Source organism: Pongo pygmaeus, chromosome 21 (assembly GCF_028885625.2).
Source record: "Pongo pygmaeus isolate AG05252 chromosome 21, NHGRI_mPonPyg2-v2.0_pri, whole genome shotgun sequence".
Taxonomy (NCBI): domain Eukaryota; kingdom Metazoa; phylum Chordata; class Mammalia; order Primates; family Hominidae; genus Pongo; species Pongo pygmaeus.
The window spans coordinates 53,177,464-53,201,819 of NC_072394.2; the positions used below are offsets into that span (position 1 = coordinate 53,177,464).

General features: G+C 50.9%; 2 protein-coding genes across 7 annotated transcripts in view; one reads left to right on the forward strand and one right to left on the reverse strand.

Annotated features, from left to right (window-relative positions):
• The window catches only part of PTPN1 (protein tyrosine phosphatase non-receptor type 1), a 75,931-nt gene extending 67,930 nt beyond the window's left edge, over window positions 1-8,001 (forward strand). Inside the window, exons 6-10 of the mRNA XM_054466685.2 lie at window positions 1,659-1,868; window positions 2,408-2,569; window positions 2,943-3,166; window positions 4,501-4,696; window positions 5,930-8,001. Of these exons, the coding sequence (XP_054322660.1) occupies window positions 1,659-1,868; window positions 2,408-2,569; window positions 2,943-3,166; window positions 4,501-4,696; window positions 5,930-5,953 (816 nt within the window). The 3' untranslated portion in view covers window positions 5,954-8,001. The remainder of the gene's footprint in view (window positions 1-1,658; window positions 1,869-2,407; window positions 2,570-2,942; window positions 3,167-4,500; window positions 4,697-5,929) is intronic.
• A 1,379-nt stretch (window positions 8,002-9,380) lies between these two features.
• RIPOR3 (RIPOR family member 3) overlaps window positions 9,381-24,356 on the reverse strand; it is a 105,977-nt gene continuing 91,001 nt past the window's right edge. For 4 of the 6 annotated variants that reach the window (XM_054466686.1, XM_063659340.1, XM_054466687.2 and 1 more), the window contains 9 exons: window positions 20,805-20,935; window positions 19,372-19,495; window positions 18,600-18,735; window positions 17,782-17,943; window positions 16,251-16,412; window positions 15,562-15,764; window positions 12,914-12,997; window positions 11,045-11,135; window positions 9,381-10,577 (listed from right to left, as the gene is read on the reverse strand). In XM_054466686.1, the coding sequence (XP_054322661.1) occupies window positions 10,477-10,577; window positions 11,045-11,135; window positions 12,914-12,997; window positions 15,562-15,764; window positions 16,251-16,412; window positions 17,782-17,943; window positions 18,600-18,735; window positions 19,372-19,495; window positions 20,805-20,935 (1,194 nt within the window). In that variant the 3' untranslated portion in view covers window positions 9,381-10,476. Of the gene's footprint in view, window positions 10,578-11,044; window positions 11,136-12,913; window positions 12,998-15,561; window positions 15,765-16,250; window positions 16,413-17,525; window positions 17,944-18,599; window positions 18,736-19,371; window positions 19,496-20,804; window positions 20,936-24,356 lie in introns of those variants that run through there. The other 2 variants (XM_054466690.2, XM_063659341.1) reach the window with 2 other exon arrangements.

A 24,356-nucleotide genomic window follows, 5' to 3' on the forward strand; every position in this document is an offset into this window, starting at 1 on the left:
GCTACTCGGGAGGCTGAGGCAGAGAATTGCTTGAACCCAGGAGGCGGAGGTTGCATTGAGCTGAGATCATGCCACTGCATTCCAGCCTGGGCGACAGAGCGAGACTCTGTCTCAAAATAATAATAATAATTTTTAAAAAATACATTTTAGGTCCTTTTCTTTCCCACCTGCCCCCACCCCCCAAATAGAAGAGGTATTTCTTCTTCTTTAATGTCATTAAGGTTATATGGATACCATTTTCTAGAGAGGAAAGAATGATGGAATTGCCTAGTGTGATTCTAGCAATTATCCTAACATACACAAATTTCTCCTTGTTCTGTGCAAGATACTGTATTTAATATTTAATAAACATTAAATATTATTTATTAGTGTATTTAATGGCTGAGGCAGGGTTAAATATGTATTATTTTCATCCCAGCAGAGTCGGGGGAGGTCCTAGTAACTATGCCATGAGCTCTGTGAGGGTGAGGTGGTGTCTTTGCCCCCGCCTCCCTGGCACGGTAACTGGCACATGATTGGCATAGTGTGGACATTCGTCTAGTGAAGGAAGGCATCATGAGCAGATCTCTGGCCTGAATCCTTCTGCCATCAGCTGCTCTCCAGGTGGCCCTGGCACTGAGCCACAGGGAAACGCTCCAGGCTGGTATGGTTCCTGTCTGTGGCTGTCTTCCCGGGCCCATGTTAGGAGACTTTCACTTCCAGAGCCCTTTCCCTCTCAGGGCCTTGCTTACCAAGTGGCTCGTTCCCATTTACTAGGAGCTCTTAGGTCATTGAAGATGTTGCGTACTCCCCCCAGCAAGGGCTGCCTTTTGATCACAGCCGCCAGAAGCTTCAAGGAAGGAGCAGAGCTGGAAACAGACCCCAGGCCATTGCTTCTGTTCCTCTGGGGCAGACCCAGCCAGGGGAAGAGACATTCTGGGAGAAGGGGTGGGGTCCACCTTTCAAAAGTGTCTGCAGTAGGCTCTGAGCATGGACTCTCTGCCTCCAAACGTCCACCTCCTCATTGGAAAATGGATGGGAGCACCTGCCTGGAGCAGCAGTGGAAGAGCGCGGCGCCAGCACGCAGGACACACACTCGGTTCATGGGCTGATGCTGTCGCATTGACCGCCTCTTCAGCTGGGTGTTGAGCCACACCTTGGAGTCACCAGTCTTTGGAGACCAAGTCTGTTACTTTTTTCTCTAAAGTGACAATCCTCTGAAACCTCCAGATCATCTTGAAGCCCCGCCTGAAAGTTGCCCAGAGCCAGTGCCTCACCTGCTGTTCCTTGTTCACTTTTTCACGGGAGGCCTTGCAGGGCTTTATGACAAGATTTTGTAGGTAGCTGCCCAGCATCATTGTGACTCATGAGACAGAGAGAAACCAGTTGTAACCATGTAGACGGTGGAAGTGATAGGGAGAAAAGAGGTGAGGGGACTCTTCAATCCGAAGGGAAATGAAGTCTAAGCAGGAGCACCCTGCAGGTTCAGTGTCAAGCTCAGGGCCTGGCCCCAGGGCATGGTATTTGTTGACTGGGTGTGTGGACCCTGGGAGAAAGTCTGAGAATTAATGTTCCTCTTAGAGGTAGATGAGTGGAAGGTGACTCTGTGTGTACTTGGAATTAGTGATTTCTGTATAGGTGATTCTTTTAGAATCATCATGAGTATTTTTCTCTTTCAGACCCAAGAAACTCGAGAGATCTTACATTTCCACTATACCACATGGCCTGACTTTGGAGTCCCTGAATCGCCAGCCTCATTCTTGAACTTTCTTTTCAAAGTCCGAGAGTCAGGGTCACTCAGCCCGGAGCACGGGCCCATCGTGGTGCACTGCAGTGCAGGCATCGGCAGGTCTGGAACCTTCTGTCTGGCTGATACCTGCCTCTTGCTGGTAAGGAGGCCCTTGCGGGCGCCCTGGGGAGCTCCTCCACCTGCTCTGCTGTGATGTTTTTTCCTAAGTAGAAACTGAAGCACTCCTCTTCCAAAATACAGACTCACTGTGTTAGTCTGTTTTTGCGTTACTAATAAAGGCATACCTGAGACTCGGTAATTTGTAAAGAAAAGGGGTTTAACTGGCTCCCAGTTCTGCAGGCTGTACAAGCATGGCACCAGCATCTGCTCGGCTCCTGGGGAGGCCTCAGGGAGCTTCCAGTCATGGTGGAAGGTGAAGGGGAGCAGGAGCAAGAGATGGGGGAGGTCCCAGACTCTTAACAACCCGATCTCTTGTGAATGCATTGCCTCAGGGAGGGCACCAAGCCTTTCATGAGGGACCTGTCCCCCTGACCCAGACACCTCCCACCCAGCCCCACCTCCAACACTGGGGATCACATTTCAGCATGAGATTGGGAGGGGACAGACATCTAACCGTGTTATTAACGTTGCCCTTGAGAATTGGACCTGGCTGACTTATATTTCCTCTCTGGCTTTCAGATGGACAAGAGGAAAGACCCTTCTTCCGTTGATATCAAGAAAGTGCTGTTAGAAATGAGGAAGTTTCGGATGGGGCTGATCCAGACAGCAGACCAGCTGCGCTTCTCCTACCTGGCTGTGATCGAAGGTGCCAAATTCATCATGGGAGACTCTTCCGTGCAGGTCAGCATTGCCTTTGTTTGAATCCAGGTGTGACCATTTTAACTTTTTTGTCTTTGAAGGAGACTGTCAGTTGTAAAAGTTCAAACACCGTCTGGCGTCAGGGGAAATAGCTACCCTTCGTGTTTAAAATAGCTAGAAAGTTGTCAAAATGTTGACCATGTTGCACTTTGTGCCTTTGAAGTGCTCACACAGAGAGCATTGATAGGAAGATGAGACTTTATTTTCAAAAGATTTCATCTTCCAAGTACATGGCTGCAGCCCTGAGAGGCCGAGAGCCCCTCGCCAAGCCGTCACCTCTGCTCAAGCAAAGGGATTTCCTGACAAACCAGCCAAAGTGAACACTAATAGGACTTCCTCTTGCTGCTCTTTCAAGGATCAGTGGAAGGAGCTTTCTCACGAGGACCTGGAGCCCCCACCCGAGCACGTCCCCCCACCTCCCCGGCCACCCAAAAGAATCCTGGAGCCACACAATGGGAAATGCAGGGAGTTCTTCCCAAATCACCAGTGGGTGAAGGAGGAGACCCAGGAGGATAAAGACTGCCCCATCAAGGAAGAAAAAGGAAGCCCCTTAAATGCCATACCCTACGGCATGGAAAGGTAATATGATTGGGTCCCAGCTTGTTGGGGTGAGGGGAAATGACCTTCTGTTCTAGAAACACATGCTGGTACTGAAACCCTGTGGACGCAGCCTCCTGTTGGCAACCAGCGCTTCCGCATCCTTGGGGAACAGGGCGTGTGGACCACAGCCACTCCACTCCTGGCTGCGGGAGGTCCGGTATTGGGCACAGGGTAGCTGCGGGACATGAGCCACTTCTGTGGGCTTCTGGTGCCACCTTGTGGTGCTTGTTGGAATGAGGGGCTCGGAGCCACTGAGTAGGGTTTTTCTGCCCCCTGACGATAGCGCCCTCCCCCAGGTTTCCGGACAGTCCTGAAATGTGATGTCCAGGCTTGACCATGTGCCCTCAGTCCCCACAGTGGGCCTTTGGGGAATGTAACCTTTTTTCTGTGGTCTTGATTAAATCCCATTTAACTTCCTTGCAGGTTAACAACCATTATTGAGTACCTATTGCTATGTGTGGTGTACTGAGTTAACTAGAACACCACTGGTCCCCTGGTCTGTGTTCTAGACCATCTTGCTGGGAAAGAGGCAGACCCAAAGCATATTTTGGTGGGAGCCCATGGACAGTGATGTGATAGAGGTGTCCAGGGAAGGCTGCTTGCAGTAGGTGGCCGTGCACGGAAAGTTTGCAGAATGAGCAGGTGTTAGTTCCAGCTGGAGATGACTGCCGGCTGTGCCCTTGGTACCTGCTTTCTGGAGGGAAGTTTTAAGACGTGTGCATACTTGACCCAGCAGTTGTGTACATGGAGAAATTTACCCTGCAGCGACTCTCAAAACAAGCGTGTAAAGATGTGTATAGGTAGTTGTGTGTGTTGTGGCATTGTTTGTAGTAGTGAAAAATTAGAGACAGGCCAATGATATAACCAGGGACCTGATCAATTACGTTCTCTCCCAGTGTTGGGATATTCTATAGCTCTTAAAGAATGAGATCTGGGTGTACTGATGTGGCCAGACATTGCAATTGCAGTACATGAGAAGGCAAATCATACAATAGTGTGTACACCAGTGGGTCCTCCAGCCAGATAAATCCTCACAGTGACCAGTCGCCCCGGCACCTTGTGAACCCTACCCTGGGTGTGGGTGCTATCTGAAGTACCTGGGGGAGGGGGTGACAAGTGGACTTCAGGCTGATGTGGGCTCTGGCCTGGCCCTCCCTCCAAGCAGAGGGGGCTGGCTCGCTGGAAGGTTAACATCATCCAACTCTGTCTACACGTGGCTTGTTTTTTCCTAGAATTCCTGCCACAGTAGCAGCATCCCTTCCATTCATTTTCTCCAAAGTGAGTAACCCATCTCTGCCCCTCTGATTCCTCAGCATGAGTCAAGACACTGAAGTTAGAAGTCGGGTCGTGGGGGGAAGTCTTCGAGGTGCCCAGGCTGCCTCCCCAGCCAAAGGGGAGCCGTCACCACCTGAGAAGGATGAGGACCATGCACTGAGTCACTGGAAGCCCTTCCTGGTCAACATGTGCGTGGCTACGGTCCTCACAGCTGGCGCGTACCTCTGCTACAGGGTATGTTTCCACTGACAGACGCGCTGGCGAGATGCTCGTGTGCAGAGAGCACTGGCTGCTAGCCCGATGGTAGGATTCAGTTCTGTGGTGCATCTGAGCCAGTCTCAGAAGAAACAGATCAAAGGTTTTTAAAGTCTGGAACTGTGGAAGGGCTAACAAGAGAATTAAGGATCGATACACTGGGGTTTTAAGGAGCCCTCTGGTCCCAAGAATATAAGAGTCTAATCTCAGGGCCTTAACCTATTCAGGAGTAAGTAGAGAAAATGCCAAATACGTCTGTTTCTCTCTCTCTTTTTTTTTTATATTCCTTTGTTTTTGGAAAAAAATAGAATTACAACACATTGTTGTTTTTAACCTTTATAAAAAACAGCTTTTTCTTGTTTCTGGAACAAAAAAAAACAAAGTAGGCACTTATGAAACTTTCTCATACCCTTAGGTGATGTAATCAGCTATATAATTTATATTTGATTTCCCAGGGAAGGAATCCCAAACTTTTACGAATGTAAACTCCCTTGGAGAAGAGGGTTAGGACGCTGTTGCGCTCAAGCCCCCCTCAGCTGTGTGCACACTGAGCCAGGACAGGGTCTTTGAGCTTTCCCACTGTAAGAAGAACAGCAACAAAAGGCCGTCTAGAAAAACAGAACCTGCCTCTGCTTCTGCTCAGGGTGTCCCCGCTGGGTTTCCATTGTCCTTTCTCCATTGCTCCCTCCTGTGACAGCCATCTTGCTCATGTACCAGCCCTCATCACCCCATCCCCATAAATGGGTGTCCTCGAGGCCTCTGCCTGGGGGTCAGAGGTCACCACAGGGTGGCCATCGGCATGTCAACCCGCTGTTAATTCAGAGGAGTGGGCTCCACCTCATTGGGAGAAGTGCCATTTCAGCAGAAATCCACACGTTAGACGTGTGTTGCTGTTAAGTAAGGGGAAGAGAGAGGACTAGCCTCAGAGTTCTGGCCATGGAAATGACCTCCTAAGACTTTTTCATCGTTTTAAATATTTTACCTCTTTCCAGGTGGCCATCTGAGTACATCAGATGGTTTTGCAAAATGCAAACAATTTTTTCCTTGGGGATGAGTTTTGGGGAGAGGGGGCTACTGTAAAAAATAAAACCAAAACCCCCTTTGCTCCCTCGGAGGTTGAAGTTGCCGGGGGGTGTGGCCGGGGTCATGCATGAGGCGACAGCTCTGCGGGTGCGGGTCTGGGCTCATCTGAACTGTTTGGTTTCATTCCAGTTCCTGTTCAACAGCAACACATAGCCTGACCCTCCTCCACTCCACCTCCACCCACTGTCCGCCTCTGCCCGCAGAGCCCACGCCCGACTAGCAGGCATGCCGCGGTAGGTAAGGGCCGCCGGACCGCGTAGAGAGCCGGGCCCCGGACGGACGTTGGTTCTGCACTAAAACCCATCTTCCCCGGATGTGTGTCTCACCCCTCATCCTTTTACTTTTTGCCCCTTCCACTTTGAGTACCAAATCCACAAGCCATTTTTTGAGGAGAGTGAAAGAGAGTACCATGCTGGCGGCGCAGAGGGAAGGGGCCTGCACCCGTCTCGGGGCTCGCCCCACCCAGGGCTCCCTCCTGGAGCATCCCCGGTGGGCGGCACACCAACAGCCCCCCTTGAATCTGCAGGGAGCAACTCTCCACTCCATATTTATTTAAACAAATTTTTCCCCAAAGGCGTCCATAGTGCACTAGCATTTTCTTGAACCAATAATGTATTAAAATTTTTTGATGTCAGCCTTGCATCAAGGGCTTTATCAAAAAGTACAATAATAAATCCTCAGGTAGTACTGGGAATGGAAGACTTTGCCATGGGCCTGCTGCGTCAGACCAGTACTGGGAAGGAGGACGGTTGTAAGCAGTCATTATTTAGTGATATTGTGGGTAACGTGAGAAGATAGAACAATGCTATAATATATAATGAACACGTGGGTATTTAATAAGAAACATGATGTGAGATTACTTTGTCCCGCTTATTCTCCTCCCTGTTATCTGCTAGATCTAGTTCTCAATCACTGCTCCCCCGTGTGTATTAGAATGCATGTAAGGTCTTCTTGTGTCCTGATGAAAAATATGTGCTTGAAATGAGAAACTTTGATCTCTGCTTACTAATGTGCCCCATGTCCAAGTCCAACCTGCCTGTGCATGACCTGATCATTACATGGCTGTGGTTCCTAAGCCTGTTGCTGAAGTCATTGTCGCTCAGCAATAGGGTGCAGTTTGCCAGGAATAGGTATTTGCCTAATTCCTGGCATGACACTCTAGTGACTTCCTGGTGAGGCCCAGCCTGTCCTGGTACAGCAGGGTCTCGCTGTAACTCAGACATTCCAAGGGTATGGGAAGCCATATTCACACCTCACGCTCTGGACATGATTTAGGCAAGCAGGGACACCCCCCGCCCCCCACCTTTGGGATCAGCCTCCGCCATTCCAAGTCAACACTCTTCTTGAGCAGACCGTGATTTGGAAGAGAGGCAACTGCTGGAAACCACACTTCTTGAAACAGCCTGGGTGACGGTCCTTTAGGCAGCCTGCTGCCGTCTCCGTCCCGGTTCACCTTGCTGAGAGAGGCGCGTCTGCCCCACCCTCGAACCCTGTGGGGCCTGATGGTGCTCACGACTCTTCCTGCAAAGGGAACTGAAGACCTCCACATTAAGTGGCTTTTTAACAAGAAAAACACGGCAGCTGTAGCTCCCGAGCTACTCTCTTGCCAGCATTTTCACATTTTGCCTTTCTCGTGGTAGAAGCCAGTACAGAGAAATTCTGTGGTGGGAACATTGGAGGTGTCACCCCGCAGAGCTGTGGTGAGGTGTGGATAAGGCTTAGGTGCCAGGCTGTAAGCATTCTGAGCTGGGCTTGTTGTTTTTAAGTCCTCTATATGTATGTAGTAGTTTGGGTGTGTATATATAGTAGCATTTCAAAATGGACGTACTGGTTTAACCTCCTATCCTTGGAGAGCAGCTGGCTCTCCACCTTGTTACACGTATGTTAGAGAGGTAGCGAGCTGCTCTGCTATATGCCTTAAGCCAATATTTACTCATCAGGTCATTATTTTTTACAATGGCCATGGAATAAACCATTTTTACAAAAATAAAAACAAACAAAAAAAGCAAGGTGTTTTGGTATACCTTTTCAGGTGTGTGTGGATACGTGGCTGCATGACCGGGTGGGCGGGGTGGGGGCGTGTCTCAGGGTCTTCTGTGACCTCACAGAACTGTCAGACTGTACAGTTTTCCAACTTGCCATATTCATGATGGGTTTGCATTTTAGCTGCAACAATAAAATTTTTTTCTAAAGAACATGAATTTGGGGTGCTTCCCATTTTTTTTTCTTTGCTTAATAGAGCTAAACCAGGATGAGTAACTCCTGTTTCTTTCCATCCCTGTTGATGTGAAACAGATGTTGTCAATCAGCTGGGGTTAGAGTTTTCCCACTTCTAAGAATTAACCTCAGCATCCCTGCATTGCCAGCACCCTCAGGCTGGAGCGCTTTCCTCGACTGTGAGCTTATTGAACACCTTAGGCCTCAGCCCATTTCCTTCCCAAATCGACGCTCTGCCTGTGTAGGGCCCTCGGATAACTTAACAAACTTACCAGTGTTGTTTGAAGAACAGTGTTTTGAGTTGTAATCTCAAAACCATATCCCTTACCCAATTACTTGTAAGACACAATGGTTACCGCATCTCAGTACATAAAGTCCATTTGATATAGAATTGACTTAGAAATAAGATAAAAAATTAGTATAGGTTTTCATTTGTGTATAAAATTAAACAATGTAAATTCCCCCCAAAGTGATTTTTTTGACTTTTTGTTTTGAAGTAATTTTGGACTTGGAAAATGTTGCCAAAATAGTACGAAGAGTTCCCTAGTACCCTCGAAAGTTCCTCGACTGTTTCAAAGCTGGCTGCAGGCCCAGGCTCATGAGACTGGGAAGAGGACAGGCTGTGGCCATGTGGCCCCACAGGGGCCTGGGGCTGCAGATGTCAGTGTGGCTTCCACCGTTTCGGGTATAAAAAAGGGCATCTAAGCTTTCAAGAAGAGGGAGGATGCTCTAGGGCAGCAGTCCCTAACCTTTTTGGCACCAGGGACCGGTTCCACGGAAGACAATTTTTCCACAGGCCTGGGGGTGGTGAGGGATGGTTTTGGGATAGAAACTTCCACCTCAGATCATCAGGCATCAGATTCTCATAAGGAGCTTGCAACCTGATCTCTCACACCCATGCAGTTCACAATAGGGTTCACGCTCCTATGAGAACCTGATGCTGCAGCTGATCTAACAGGAGGTGGAGCTCAGGCGGTAATGCTCGCTTGCCACTCACCTCCTGCCACGCAGTCCAGTTCCTAACAGGCCTCAGGCCAGTACCGGTCTGTGGCCTGGGGGTTGAGGACCCCTGCTCTAGGCTGGTACTGCTGATGCTTTAAAAGAGAGGGTTTGCCAGAAATCAGATGGGATAAAAGGGCAAAGGCCGTGCCACAGAGTGCCCATATAGGGGAGAGCACGCCTGGAGCCTTCGAGAGCATGTAGAGAAGCCCGGAGACTGCGTTTACTGGAGCTGCTGCCTGAGGCCACCCTCCAAGTGTCCCCATAGCGCAGCACCACAAGACCACAGGAGTGACCACCTCACTGGCAGGTATTTGGGGAAACAACCGCTGTCTACTCTTTTGGGTAAAAAGTGAAACACCAATTAAAATAGTTTAGTTTAATTGAAATTTCAGAAAATTGAACATATGAACAAGGCAAATAAATACTAAGTTAAACAAAAACACAAAATATGTACAGGAAGTATCGATGAGAATGTTCAAGTTAAAGTTCTCCAATGCCATTGCTACAGCAACCTCAAACCCTAGGTTCTCTCTTCACTATTAACACAGACATCTCAGGACATGGTTTGCTTTTTTTAAAGACTTAAATAGGAAACTAATTTTCTTTCTTTAAAGCAATTGCGTTCCTCAGTGAACTCTTTCTTTAGGCCAGTTGATGGCTTCTTAGCGGTTTACTGATGAGACCCTAGGGTAGCTTCCGAAGCTGGATTGATTGCATTTGGGTGTGGATGGCCAAAGTGAGTGGCCCTACTGCCCGTGCTGCTCAGGGCTCCTGGGCTGATGTCGTGGCTTCTCCCCTTTGTGCTGCTGAACATAGGGAAAGTGAGGTTCACAGTCTACCAGCCGCTGTCTGTGAGCTCCACCAGCACTCTGGCTGCAGGTCAGGCTGAGAGTGTGGTTGTAGAAACCCTGGCTTTGTGCCTTCCCACCTTCTCCAGCTCACCAAGGTGACACCTGGCTGCTGCTGAAATGGCCTGAGCAGTCTTGCATTAGCAGGGCCAGCCACCTGCCAGCCTGCTGCATCCCAGTGCCTATTGACGCAGAAGTGCCGAGCAGCTGACCGGCAGCGAGGCCTGGAGTTCTACACACTTGTCTTGGAGCCTTTTATTTAGGGCCTCAACTTGCCTGACCTTGGCCCTTTTGTAGGTGGCCACCTAGTGTGGCTCAGCTCTGCATCTCGGGGAAGGTCACACAGACCCTCAGCCAGAAGTCGAGCGCTCCGTTGAGGCCGTGCAGCCCCTGGAATGCTGTACCTTTGCCTTGCTTTTTTCTGCTTCTGTACAAAAGACCAGCCCATGCCCTGGGGCTGGGTCAGTGGCCGGAGCCTCAGGTAGAGCTCTGGGCGGCTCACACTCCTGGAGGAGTGCACAGCACCATTACCCAGAGTGCAGGCTATGTCCAGGCCAGGCAGCAGCAAAAAAAACTGATGTGAGATTTGTGCTCATCAGCCAGGATTTTTTAAAATATTGTGATTTCAACATCTGCCTCCTGGCAAAAGACTTCTCTTTGTTCTGAGCAGAGCTTGTCCATCTTCTCAAAAGCTAACCGTCCTTTTTCACCTGAAATAGCAAAGGGACCTGTCAGCAGGTTGGATCCTGCCTTGGCACTTCCAACTCTCCTGGGCCAGGGTAGCCCTAGTGCTTAGTGACTGTGGGTCTCAGTGGTCTCTGCAAAGCGGCAGGGGAGGGAGTATGTGTGGGAGCCCCCACTTGGTGACTCACATGGCCTGGGGGCCTTGCCTTTACCTCTAGGATGTTCTGCTGAATGGGAACCCTGCCTTGCCTCTGGCTTCTATCCCAAAGGTCTAAGAAGATAGCGAACACTCCCTGTCACCCCAGCCATGAAGGAGGCCTGCCTTGGCAGGATGCTACAAAGGGTGGAGGTCGGCTCTGTGCCAGGGCTGCTAACGGTGCCCATCCCGGGTGCCCCAGAGCTGTTCTGCCTGCTGGGAGAGCTGGGCGTGGCCTCTCGCAGATTCTAAGGGCCCCAGGAACCCCGCTGCACTGCACAGATTGTGCCACTTTACCGAACGACAGTGTGGTTTCCCGGGCTGCCGCCCGCACGGCCTCCAGGTCAGACTGGCACAGGCTGGCAATCTGGTCGATGCTTTCAATGCCCTGTTCGAGATTAGGAGCAAAAGAATCCTTTAGGGGGCCTTCTCAACAGCAGGTAGAGTCCACTTAGTGGCCCTGCAGGGCCAGTCCTAGCGTGGTCTCTGGGGCCTCAGCCCCTTACTTTTCTCCAGGCTTCCAGGTTTTTTAGGTGACCTCAGGTTCATGAGAGACACCTCTGGACTCTGGAAGCATCTCGCCTCTTCAGCCCTGACACCTGCTAGGGAGCCAGGCTGTTAGCAGAACTCCGTCTTCCTGGATGCCTGCTGAAAGGCTAGAATTGAAAAGGGAGACGTGCTGCTTTCTGGACCTTCCTGCCTCCCTCACGCTCTCCTTGCCCTGCTCTCCAGGGCAGCCTGTGCCAGTACTTCGCCCGACTCAGGCACATGCCCCCGGGCTGCTCCTGCAGGCCAAGGACTGGCACGCGCTGCGGCGCCCTCTACTGGGCACCTGGCCCTCGCTGGTTTTCTGATCCTAACCAGCTTCTCCTCTTAGAATTTCCTGTTGATCCATCCCAGAATGAATGGGAGTTCAATCGGTATTGAACTATCTTTCATCTAGCAACTGTGCAATTCCAAATGCAGGTGAGGCTGAGGGAAAGCGGGCATCCCCTCACATCCATGGGATCTATGTGTGGGTTGTATCAAGAGTCTCAAAAATACTCATATTCTGTGGTCCTAGAATTGGGTCTAGCCTAAGGAAATAATTCAGAACTCCATGTTTTTTTAAAGCTTTATGCACAAACATGATCATAATGACATGATTTATGATAAAATTGGATGAAGAAAACTATTTCCTATGAAAGCAGCTGAGTAGGTTAAATTAAGGTATATACTTGATAGCCCCTTCATAAAGAATTCTAAAGTGAAAAAAAACAAAAAACAAAAAACACCACAAATAAAGAATTCTAGGCCAGGCGTGGTGGCTCACGCCTGTAATCCCAGCACTTCGGGAGGCCGAGGCGGGCAGATCACGAGGTCAGGAGATCGAGACCATCCTGGCTAACACAGGTAAAACCCCGTCTCTACTAAAAATACAAAAAAATTAGCCGGGTGTGGTGGCGGGCCCCTGTAGTCCCAGCTGCTGGGGAGGCTGAGGCAGGAGAATGGTGTGAACCCAGAAGGTCGTGCCACTGCACTCCAGCCTGGGTGACAGAACAAGACTCCGTCTCAAAAAAAAAAAAAAAAAGAATTCTAAAGTGCTGCCAGTCTAACACAAAATGTTCTTATTTTTTGACTGTTTTAAAACTGTGTTTGGATCAACAATTTTAAATGCTCACACACACCCACAAACTTTTAAAAGAAGCATACCGAAAATGTCAACCATTGTTTCTGCTACATTCTAGTAGGATGATGGATAACTTTCTTTTCTATCTCTGTATTTTATGACTTTTTTTTTTTTTTTTTTTTTTTGAGATGGAGTCTTGCTCTGTCGCACAGGCTGCAGTGCAGTGGCACGATCTCAGCTCACTGCAACCTCTGCCTCCCGGCTTCAAGTCCCGAGTAGCTGGGACTACAGGCATGTGCCACCAGGCCTAGCTAATTTTGTGTGTGTGTGTGTGTGTGTGTATTAGTAGTAGAGATGGAGTGTCGCCATGTTGGCCAGGCTGGTTTCGAACTCCTGACCTCAGGTGATCTGCCTGCCTTGGCCTCCCAAAGTGCTGAGATTACTGGCGTGAGCCACCACGCCCAGCCCCAGTGGAATCATTTTGAAGTTAACTAACCTTAACCCTAACCACAAGCAGGCTTTTCTGTCAGCCACTAATGGGGAAATGTCAGGCTCACCTTGAGGTGTTTGAGCGCTAGGCACGCAGCCTGCTGGAGCCTTGCGTCGTTCTCTGCCAGGGCGTTGGTGTAGAAGAGCAGAGCCTGGGGAGAGTAAGGAGGCTGTGAACGGAGGGGTAAGCAGAAGCAGAGTCCATGGCTCCAGGTCCATCAGCCGCCAGGTGCCGACAGTAAGGCACACTGTGCCCATCTTTCTCTAAACAACATTCAGGACATGATCGGTCCATCTTTGGGCCAGGTGTACACAGTCACAAGATCAATGCTGTGGTGTTTAATTTATCCCTAAAAACAGATCCCAGGGCTAATACAATGAAGAAAGCTCTTTTTGTCTAATAATATTCCGGAAGTGCATTCTGAAACTGCTGTCTGTAAAATGCTGAATCAGAGAAATCAGATGCCCAGCTCAGAACAACAGAACTGATCATCCCATGTGCGTTGCCCTCTTCAGCTGAAAACGGGCAAGGCTGCTGCCTCGGGCCAGAGGGAAACCTGCCTATTCCCCTCAGCCCTCCTGTCCAGTCCCAGCGGTGACCCTGCCCTCTTCGGTCTCACGACCGTGGCCACATCAGTTCATGTCTTTGGGCCTAACTTGACTCAGCTGAAAACAAAGCTGGCACTTGCTTCATGTGTTTTTGTAGGGTTTGTTAGAAAGCACACGGGGTTGTGCCTGGCCTGCAGGGGAGTCCAGCGTCTGCGGCCGCAAAGGGAAACCTAGGAGTGGGTTTGCGCTCACTCAGTCGAGTGGCTGCACCTTCAACTGCACGGGTGGGGCGATGGAGGGGCCCAGGTGTAGAGTTGGCTCCAGGGACCTGGGCCCAGAGCCAAAAGAGAATGGCCGCCTTTCCATCTGCAGGTGGCTCTCCAAAGTGTCGGCTGCTTTGGGAAGACAGGGAGACTGGGAGTAGGATGGGGTCCTCCTACACAGGGCTCTGCTGAAGGCTGTCAGTGTGGAAGTGTCACACTGCCCACTGCCTCTAACCCCAGGATCCCAGGTCATGGCAGCCCACTCCTTCCTCAGCACCCTCATCTGAGGCCAAGCAATCTGTCACTGGGTTGGCCCCCACCTCAGTGTTTCCTACTCTCTAAAGTCTGTCACATGAAGATGAAGGCCCTTTTTTTTTTTTTTTGAGACAGAGTCTCACTTCGTTGCCCAGGCTGGGGTGCAGTGGCACAATCTCGGCTCACCGCAGCCTCTGCTTCCCATGGAGGCCTTGTTTATATACCCCCATACCCACAAAACAAAATACACCTGACTTCATTGGATCCTTGAAGCCAACTACTAGTTTTCAGGAACTACAGAAGACAGAGAAATACATTAAACTACCACTAAACTTCCTGCAAGCAGCAAAGTCTAGATAGTCTAGGTCAACCTGGGATCAATCAAATTAATTGCAAGCAGAGAAAGAAATTGAGAAAAAAACCTTTAGATTAAGTGGAAATTGGAAGCCATCAGCCAATCACAACATGTGACCTTATGTAGATCCTATTTTAACAAAAAATAAAACAGGATGCTTGAGGCTTGGAAATTTGAACATAAGATATATGATATAAAGGAATTGATGGTTAATTTTTTAGATAAGATAATGGTGTTAGAGTTGTGATTTTTGAAAGAATTCTTAACCTTTTGACACATATAGTTAACTATTTAAGGTCAAATAGGATGCCTCAGGTTGCTTCAAAGTGATACAGGGGAGTGGAGGGGAAGGGGCAGGATTGGCCATGGGTCGATGGCGGTTGGGCTTGGGTTATGGGTGCAGGTGGATTCATTATATTGCTCTGTCTACTTTTGCAAGTTCAAAAGTCTCCAAATAAAGAGTTAAAAACAACCACAAAGTAGGCGGATGGGCTCCAAGAAGGGCTATTGGCAACGGAACTGGAGATTTCCTCTCCAGTCTGGAGCTGAGACCATCAGTGTAGACTATGCCCTTGATGTCACCCTTCCTGAACCCCCCAGGGTGTGGCGCCTTAAACTTACAGTAGTCACAGGCCAAGAGTGAAAAGGCAGAGAGGTCCATTCTCTTGGTTCTCAAATGGACTGAACACAATGACCCATTACCAGGTAGCCACGAATATTAATTGAAAGTAAATAAGGATGACTATCAAAACACTAAGAAAGGCTGGGCGCAGTGGCTCATGCCTGTAATCCCAGCACTTTGGGAGGCTGAGGCGGGTGGATCACAGGGTCAGGAGTTTGAGACCAGCCTGGCCAACATGGTGAAACCCTGTCTCTACTAAAAATACAAAAATTAGCCGGGTATGGTGGTGGGCGCCTGTAATCCCAGCTACTCAGGAGGCTGAGGCAGGAGAATTGCTTGAACCCAGGAGGCGGAGGTTGCGAGATCGTGCCACTGGACTCCAGCCTGGGCAACAGAGCAGAACTCTGTCTAAACAAACAAACAAACAAAAAACCCACTAAGAAAAACATTCAGCATGCAAGTCACATCTCAGAGGCCTAACAGATGTGTTGCTTTGGAAGCAGCAAGGTGCATTCATGTGTGTTAGGTCATAGCCCAGGTCCCTCCATCAAAATAGCTTACAGCCACTGCAGCCCCTGGCACTCACTTCTTTGTACTTTTCCATGAGAACACCTGCTTCCCTGTGCCCACACATCTGTGGCCAGGGGCTGCCACCTGCCCTGGACAACGTACCTTTTCCCGGAAGCTTCTGTTCCTGACTGCACCCGCCAAGCGAGCGCTAGCTGCCCTGCACACCCTCGGAGTGCCGTCCAGCTGGAGCAGCGCCCAGGCTCTTAAGGTCTGGGGCAGAGGCTGGAGCTGGCCCAGCCGCTTCCCCTGCAGCTTCCGGACCGCCTTGGCCTGTCCCTCACAGTGAAGCTCCTCGATGAGTGTCACTAGAAGACAGGAAAGGTGGGCCTGGGTCCCCTGAATGGGAGTTTGGCAGGACAGCTACAAGTTTGCTTGGCTGCTGCCAGTAGCTACAGAGGAACAAATCCCAGACCCACCAGGATGATCACCAAGGCCCAGCCTGGACTAGTTCACAGGGAGCTCCTGGAATCTCCAAGAAGGCCTTTTAATAAGGGATCAAATACGCTCCAAAAATTAATAAAACCACAGCCCACACTTCCAGGGACTCTGGCCAGCCAAGATCACCCTCCTACCCAGTTCTGACCTCTGTTCCGTGCTTTTTAAAGCTGACTTCCCTTGGAGCTAATATCAGCCCCCATTCAGCTGAATGCAGAATCTCATTAAATTGGGGTTCCCAAAAGAACAGTTGGCGGGGACAGATGTAGTGGTTCTGAATTATAACCTGAGAAACTGCATGTGACAGGGCTCCGTGGATATTCGTCTGCTATGACAGCCACCCACCCCAGTCTTACCTTCCTTGGCGAGCTGAGTGAAGTGCTTCTCCAGGTCAGAGACGCTCTGCCTCTGCAGGTAGCCATGAAACTGGAACCAGGTAATGATCTGTTCTTCTGAGAGCCCAGCTCCGGGGAGCAGCCCACCACAGCTGACCACCTGCTCCAGGAGCCTGCGGCACGCTGGCCAAAGGGGAGAGCACATCAGGAGAAACTGAGACCTCGACCCCCCAATGCTTCTCAGCTGGGAGTAGCCTGGTCAGCTAAAAGCCTTTCTGGGCCGGGCGCAGTGACTCGCGCCTGTAACCCCAGCACTTTGGGAGGCCGAGGTGGGCGGATCACCTGAGGTCAGGAGTTCAAGACCAGCCTGACCAACATGGCGAAACCCCATCTCTACTAAAAATACAAAATTAGCTGGGTGTGGTGGTGCCTGGCTGTTTCCCAGCTACTCTGGAGGCTGAGGCAGGAGAATCGCTTGAACCCGGGAGGTGGAGGTTGTAGTGAGCCAAGATTGCGCCACTGCACTCCAGCCTGGGCAACATGAGTGAAACTCCATCTCAAAAAAATAAAAGGGTTTCTGATGGCACGAGGGCAGGTGTCCCTCACTGCATTCCCTGTGCCGTGGGGGAGGAGTGTGCCCAGCTGGAGTCAGGACTGTGACTCCGACTCACCCTGAGTCAGAAGGTGTTGGGTTCATCCGCATGCCTTGGGCCCCACACCACACCGGGATCTAAATCCCAGAGGCAGGGCCTGTGAATATGCATGTCAACAAGCAGTCCAGGTGGTGCTTGGAACATGACTGTCACCTTTCACTTGCTCCACAGAGAAAGGCAAATTCTGGGGAAGAACGCAGTCCAGCCAACATTTCTAGATGCCCTCGTGGGCCCCTGCCTGCCTCCCTTCCCATAAGGTTCATTCTTTACCCCTGTCAGGCTCTGGTGGGAGGCATGGAATCTGTCCCCGGAAAAATGCACTGGCGGCCGGGCGCAGTGGCTCGTGCCTGTAATCCCAGCACTTTGGGAGGCCGAGGTGGGCGAATCACAAGGTTAGGAGTTCGAGACCAGCCTGGCCAATATGGCGAAACCCTGTCTCTAGTAAAAATACAAAAAAAGAAAATTAGCCAAGCGTGGTGGTGCGCACCTGTAATCCCAGCTGCTCAGGAGGCTGAGGCAGAAGAATCGCTTGAACCCAGGAGGTAGAGGTTGCAGTGAGCCATGATTGTGCCACTGCACTCCAGCCTGGGCAACAGAGTGAGACTCCATCTCAAAAAAAAAAAAGAAAAAGAAAAAGAAAAATGCACCGGCCCACCGAGGTTTGCACGCAGCTTCAAGGCTCCACAGACTGCTCGGAAGGCCCCAGGTGGAGGCCCCTTCTCGCCCAGTGAAAGGGCGGTGACTCGCACTAAAGCTGAGAAACCTCCTCCGTCTGAAGGCATGAAGACACAGAGGTGAAGACAGGGCTGAAATGAGGCCAGCTGTGGCCACCCTGAAGGCCCTGGAGACTGAATACAGCCTTTCTGTGGGAGGGGACGACAGGACAGAAGGGAACCCACCTATTTCCAGCTGTCCCGGGTACTTCCCTCTCACTCTGTGCAAGAAGGTTTTCTTGAGCTGGTTCAGCAGCGTCGTGGCAGGGCAGGACAGGACCCTGCCAGGCCCTGTGCACCCTCTCCACAGCTTCAGGCACCCCTTCCTCCGCAAGGCCTGTGGGATGACTGAAAGCCCCAGTTCAGAAACCTGAATGGTGACTCGGGGAGAGCACGTGACAAGGACCCCAAAAGTTTCCCTCCACTAGGACCTGAGGGGGTAGGGAGGAGGGGACGGTGTGGCTTGATGCGAGGTCCCTTCCCTGCATTCCCATGTGACACGTGAGCAGCTTTGGCTCTAAGCATCTTACCGGGGCCACCACCTGCAGTCCCCACAACAACCTGGGAGGGGCTGCTGTCACCAGCCTCTCCTTATGGACAAGGAACCTGGCCTTCTGAGAGGGGAGGTCCCATGGGGCAGAGGCACAGCTGGGATCACAGCTACTGTTTGAGGGTACATTCTGCACCTTGAATATGGCCTGGGGTCACCTCAGTGAACCCTATGCAGTGCCCCCCTGCTATACAGATAGGGAAGCAGAGGCTCAGAGAGGTGCATCATTTGCCTAGAGTCACACAGCTGACTGAAGAGTGTGCTGCAACTCCAAGACTTGCCTCCCTTACCTCCCCGCAAAGAGTGTGTATCTCTGAGCCCAGCCCAGCCACAGCCTCCACTGTGGGCCCCGGTTAACTTTGGCTATTAGGAAGGGAGAAGAGGCTCCCCGAGCTTTGGTCCCGTCCCCGTGCCGTTCACACAGGCAGCCCCTGGCTGGCAGGCAGCTACTTACTCTCTTCAATGGATGTTGCCTTGCCGACTTTCTCAAAGTCAAGGACAGAAAGTGTCTCCAGAACGTGCTTTTGCTGTGCCACTTCTTCCAGGAGGCATTCCTGGACCAGCCTTGATAAATTAGGGGAGGCCAGTTTCTGGGAAGCAGCCCAGATGCTCGAGGTTAGCATGGAACATGCCCGCTGAGGTCAGCCGTTACGGCTGTGGCTCCCACCTGCTTGTGCCCATCTCTTCTGTCCCGGGGGCAGCTCCCTGACTGTCATCTGGGGATTGCCCTTTCACCAAGGTGGCTGAGCTAATGGGATGCAGGCTGGGCTCCCAGGGACCACCTTTGCCCCTAGAAGGAGGACCAACCTGCCCGAAAGTGAAGCCAACCCACATTGCAAAGCAGAACTGAGAGAGACCTAGTTCTGATAGCATTTGAAACCATGCATCCAGCCGGGCCTGAAGCCTACCTCTGAGGCTTTCAATACCATGAGCTCATAAATTTTCCTGTTGGCTGAGCCAGTTTGCATTAGGGTTCTGGCACCTATAGATGAGAGAGTCACCACCACAGCCTTTGGCTTAGGGCTTGGCCTGCGTAAGAGCCATATGAGTATTCACCCAGACCCTGGTCTGCCTCTTCCACTGGGGAATAGCCTCAGTCTCACAGGCTTCCAGGATGCAGGTCTGTCACCCCTTCATGCTTCCCACCACCTTCAAGATGAGCCCTTTGCAAAGAGGACTCCAAACCCCTGTCTGCCCCTCCCTGACAAGTCCCCTAGCCCAGCCACCTGCAGTAGAGCTTTGCAGACTTGGAGGTGTACCGTCAGCAGCACATCCAGCTCCGGGGCACCGGCTGTGAGTTCCCTGGATGAGGCTTTCAGTGATGACGGTGGGGGCAGAGGCCGGTCCTTTCTGAGTTGAATTGAGAACTGGGTGACCATTCCGGTTAGCAGTTCAGCTCCCTCTGAGGGTGGGGGAACCCTCCCTTCCCAGCGAGCCCCAGGTCAGGGAGGCCCACTCCAGGTCCCGGGGAGTTCAACTGAAGAGGAAGGGGAAAGGAACAAAGGGCGGCAGCAACTCGAAACAGAGCGAGGCGGTGTGGCCAAGGGTCTGGGGAAGGCAGGGCGAGCAATTGTCTTCCAGGATGTCTCGTGGAGGTAGAAGACAATTCCAACTCATCCTAGCTCTGTGATGCTGGACAAGTCTGCCTCCCCAAGGCTCAGGTGACTCATCTGTCAAGGGAGGCAGGAGCCCCACACTCAAGGCCGTGAGGGGTGCATGAAATATGGTGAGCAAGAGCGCCTCACACCAAGTCCGCTCCGTGGTAAAGGCTGGACCTGCTGCCCCAACTCACAGCCACTCAGGAAGGGCAGAAGCAAGTGTGGCACGAAATACCGCACTCCTCCATGGGATTGTGAGAGGCGAGGAGAAGGAATTGAGCCTCTGCTCTTCCATGTGGTGAGATGTGGATGCAGAAGCCCTCGGGGGCTGGGGCAGGTGAGGCTGCGTAGCCTCGAGGGAAGCTGTCATGGGAGGTGTGGGCCCTTCGGTGGGACAGAGGGAACAGCACTGGATACTGCTGCACCTTGGTTAGGGGCTAAGAGCTTTTTTTCTTTTTCTTTTTTTGAGACAGAGTCTTACTTTCGCCCAGGCTGGAGTATAGTGGTACCATCTTGGCTCACCGCAACCTCCGCCTCCCGGGTCCAAGCGATTCTCCTGCCTCAGCCTCCCGAGTAGCTGAGATTATAGGCTCTCACCACCATGCCCAGCTGATTTTTGTATTTTTAGTAGAGATGGGGTTTCACCATGTTGGCCAGGCTGGTCTCGAACTCCTGACCTCAGGTGATCCGCCCGCCTCGGCCTCCCAAAGTGTTGGGATTACAGGCGTGAGCCACTGTGCCTGGCCTCAAAGAACTTCTACTATATACTTGGTGGTTATTTTTTAAGGTTTAAAAAATAATACTAAAAGCTGGTTCCTTGGAGCAGAAGGCTCAGGGCCAGGCTGGGGTGATTTCACCCACTTCGTGGTCACTGAGGACCAGCTCTGAGCCAAGTGGGGGATGTGTGGGGATGGCATGGGGAAGGGTGCACGATAGAATGACAGGAGCTGAGCCAAGGACAGTGGGAGAAACAGACTGGGAGGCTGGCAGGAAACGTGGAGCTTGGGTCACCCGGTGGGAGTGCCGGCCACTGGGTCACTGCTGGAAGGAGGTGCACTCACCGGAGACCCTGGGAGCCCCCAAACAGGGACAGCTCATCCGGGGCGAAGTCGGCATTGAGGAAGGCGAAGCTCTCCAGGATGCACTCCATCAGGCTCTCGGCCGAGGCATGCTCCTGCCGGGCTCTGCAGGGCTGTGGATGAAGTGGCCAGACCTGAGGGCAGCACCGGGCCCCACCCACCCGACCAGGACACTGGCCAGGGGCCTCACGGCAGACCTGGGCAATGTCCCGGTCCCAAGTCCCAATCCCACACACCATCCCCCAGCACAAGCCCAGCCGCTGGCCCAAGGCGTGGCACTGGGCATGGCACCCTCACCAAAGTCCCTCCTGAATGGTCTGTGACGAGGTAGGAGCAGAATCTTGAGGGGGACGGATCTGAAAACCCTCCCCTGTATCTCAAACACCCACAGGGACAAGGCCAGTGGCAGGAGTGAGTGAGCGGCCCCAGCAGGGACCGGGGAGGCAGGAGCGCAGGTGCCTCCCCTAAGAGGGGGCCGCACTCATAGATTGCCCAGTTCTAAGAAAACCCTAAAACATGGATTTTTATGGGAAACTGCCCAGTTTTGAAATACCAACAACAAATTTCGTAGTATTTTAAATACATGGTGTAGGTCAGGCAAATGCCTCTTCACGAGGCTCAGAGGCCTGTGGGCTCCAGGTTCCTCCTCCCTGTTGGGTTTCTCTTCCCATCAGATTAAGGGAGAGTGTTGGGGCCACCAACCCACCACTGGTCAAGTCATCAGAGCCTCCAGTGGCGGCTCCCTCCCTGGAGATTTCTGTCTTGTCCCCAACTAGTGGCTGGCTCCAGGGCTGGTTCCTGCCACCGTTCCCAGCACACCCTACCTAGGCCTTGTGTCCAACACAAACTGCAGCCAAGGCACAGCCCAAGCAGATGCCATAAAACCAAACCGGGATCCTAACCGCGGAGCCAAAGGGAAAATCTTGAGGATGAAGGGAATAACAAGGCTAGTTGCAAGGATCACATTTTCCAATACAAAAATATAGGCATACGTGTGTATGTACGTGTGTATCAATACACACATGCATATAGACTGCTGATTCTCAATAGTCAAGGTAGTTATGTTCTAGAGGCCAAGGTGGGCGGATCACTTGAGGTCAGGAGTTCAAGACCAGCCTGGCCAACATGATGAAACCCCATCTCTACTAAAAATACAAAAATTAGCCAGGTGTGGTGGCACAGACCTGTAGTCTCAGCTACTCAGGAGGCTGAGGCAGGAGAATTGCTTCAACCAGGGAGGCGGAAGTTGCAGTGAGCCAGGATTGTGCCACTGCACTCCAGCCTGAGCGACAGAGCAAGACACCATCTCAGAAAAAAAAAGGAGGGGGGGGTGTGGTTATGTTCTATAAAATCACAGCAAAAAACTGAATCAGCAAAAGCTGAACCATTGCTCCTAAGGGAGATACTGGGTTAGGTTCCTGTGAACCTCTGGTCACAGCAGTTTTATCAACTCAGTAATACAGAACCTTGTACGTGTCTTTCGGTTTAAAGATGCCTTATTTAATAGCTATTGTTGGCCGGGTGTGGTGGCTCACGCCTGTAATCCCAGCACTCTGGGAGGCCGAGGCAGGTGGATCACCTGATGTCAGGAGTTCAAGACCAGCCTAGCCAACGTAGTGAAACCCCATCTCTACTAAAAATACAAAAATTAGCCAAGCATGATAGGTGCCTGTAACCCCAGGTACTAGGGAGGCTGAGGCAAGAGAATCACTTGAACCCAGGAGGTGGAGGTTGCAGTGAGCCGAGATTGTGCCACTGCACTCCAACTTGGACAACAGAGTGAGACTCCGTCTCCAAAAAAAAAGAAAAAAAAAAAAAGCTATTTTTGATTCATTAACATTGAACTCAACAGCCAGCATCGCTACAACTCATGCCTGAAGGAAGCTCATCTAACACGCATTTTCTCCGTAAGGCATTTCACAGGCTTCCTGGACTGAGGAACACCAGCCAGCCCTGAAGCTCTGGGCTTGGGAGGCATTTAAACAGTGAAACTGTCAACAAAAAGCACAAAAACTTGAAAAACTTGGCATTAAATAGACCATGAGGACACTTGTTTACCATTTGGGCGTTGAAACAGGAAGGCAAAGCATTGCCTCGCTTGACCTCAGGTGGGAATGTGCACTTCGAGCAACTCAGATTTTCTATCACTCTGCCCGGCCCCAAAACCCACTTTGGAATTGCCTCAAGTATTGATTTGGGGGTTAGAAATAAATTTTAACAAGTAGGTGAATTCCAAAATACAGAATCCACAAATAATGAGGATAAATCGTGTATATGTATGTGTGTATGTATGCACTCACACACACAATTTTTTTTTCTTTTGAGAGAGAGAGTCTCGCTCTGTTGCCCAGGCTGGAGTGCAGTGGTGCGATCTTGGCTCACTGTAACCTCCGCCTCCCGGGTTCAAGTGATTCTCCTGCCTCAGCCTCCCAAGTAGCTGGGATTACAGGCGCACGCTACCACGCTCGGCTAATTTTTTTGTCTTTTTAGTAGAAATGGGGTTTTGCCATGTTGGCCAGGCTGCTCTTGAACTCCTAGCCTCAAGCAATCCACCTGCCTTGACCTCCCAAAGTGCTGGGATTACAGATGTGAGCCACCACGCCCACCATCATATACACATAGATTTGCATAAATGTGTGTGTGTGTAATTTCTCTCCAGAAAGTCAAACTAAAAACCACGGTCTGTAATCAATTTGCATTGTTCTGACTTCGTTTGCCAAAAAAAGAAAAGTTCCTCAAAGACGTTTAAAATGATTACATTATTGCGGCATTAACATTTTAATGTAAATTGGGTGTAATTTTTCAAAATACAAGTATGTGACAAATGTGCATGCTGACTCAAATTAGTTTACAAAAAAAGGCTGTTAAAAAATACAAAACAGGTACAGGCGCGGTGGCTCATGCCTGTAATCCCAACACTTCGGGAGGCTGAGGCGGGAGGATTGCGTGAGTCCAGGAGTTTGAGACCAGCCTGGGCAACAAAATGAGACCCTGTCTCTACAAAAAATAAACAAAATTAGCCAGGCATGGTGATGTGTGCCTGTAGCCTCAGCTACTCAGGAGGCTGAGCGGGGAGGATCGTGTGATCCCAGGAGGCGGAGGTTGCAGTGAGCCAAGATTGCGCCACTGTACTCCAGCCTGGGCAAGAGAGTGAGACCCTGTCTCAAGAAAAACGAAAAACAAGAAGTACCAAAAAGTTGGCATTATTTCTTAAATTTTTTTCTGGAAATTTTCAGGCAGGTCCTTTTTAACAGCCATAGCAGTGGTAAACAGAACATATTTTTAAAGTTATGGATGTAAAATGAGAAATTAAACTTTTTTACCCCTGTGCTGATTTGTCCTGTTGGAGGTGTGGTTGGCGATAAAATGTGTTTGAAGAGAGCTGTTAACTATTTCAGTGCCAAAGTGTATCTTACACAAAAGAGGGGAAAACCGAAAACAGCAAAATCAGAGAAGTACACCGCCAGTCTGAGGGCATTAGGACCGTGGGAACACAGAGCAGGAAGGGATGGGCCTGCCGGGGCCAGGAGGGAG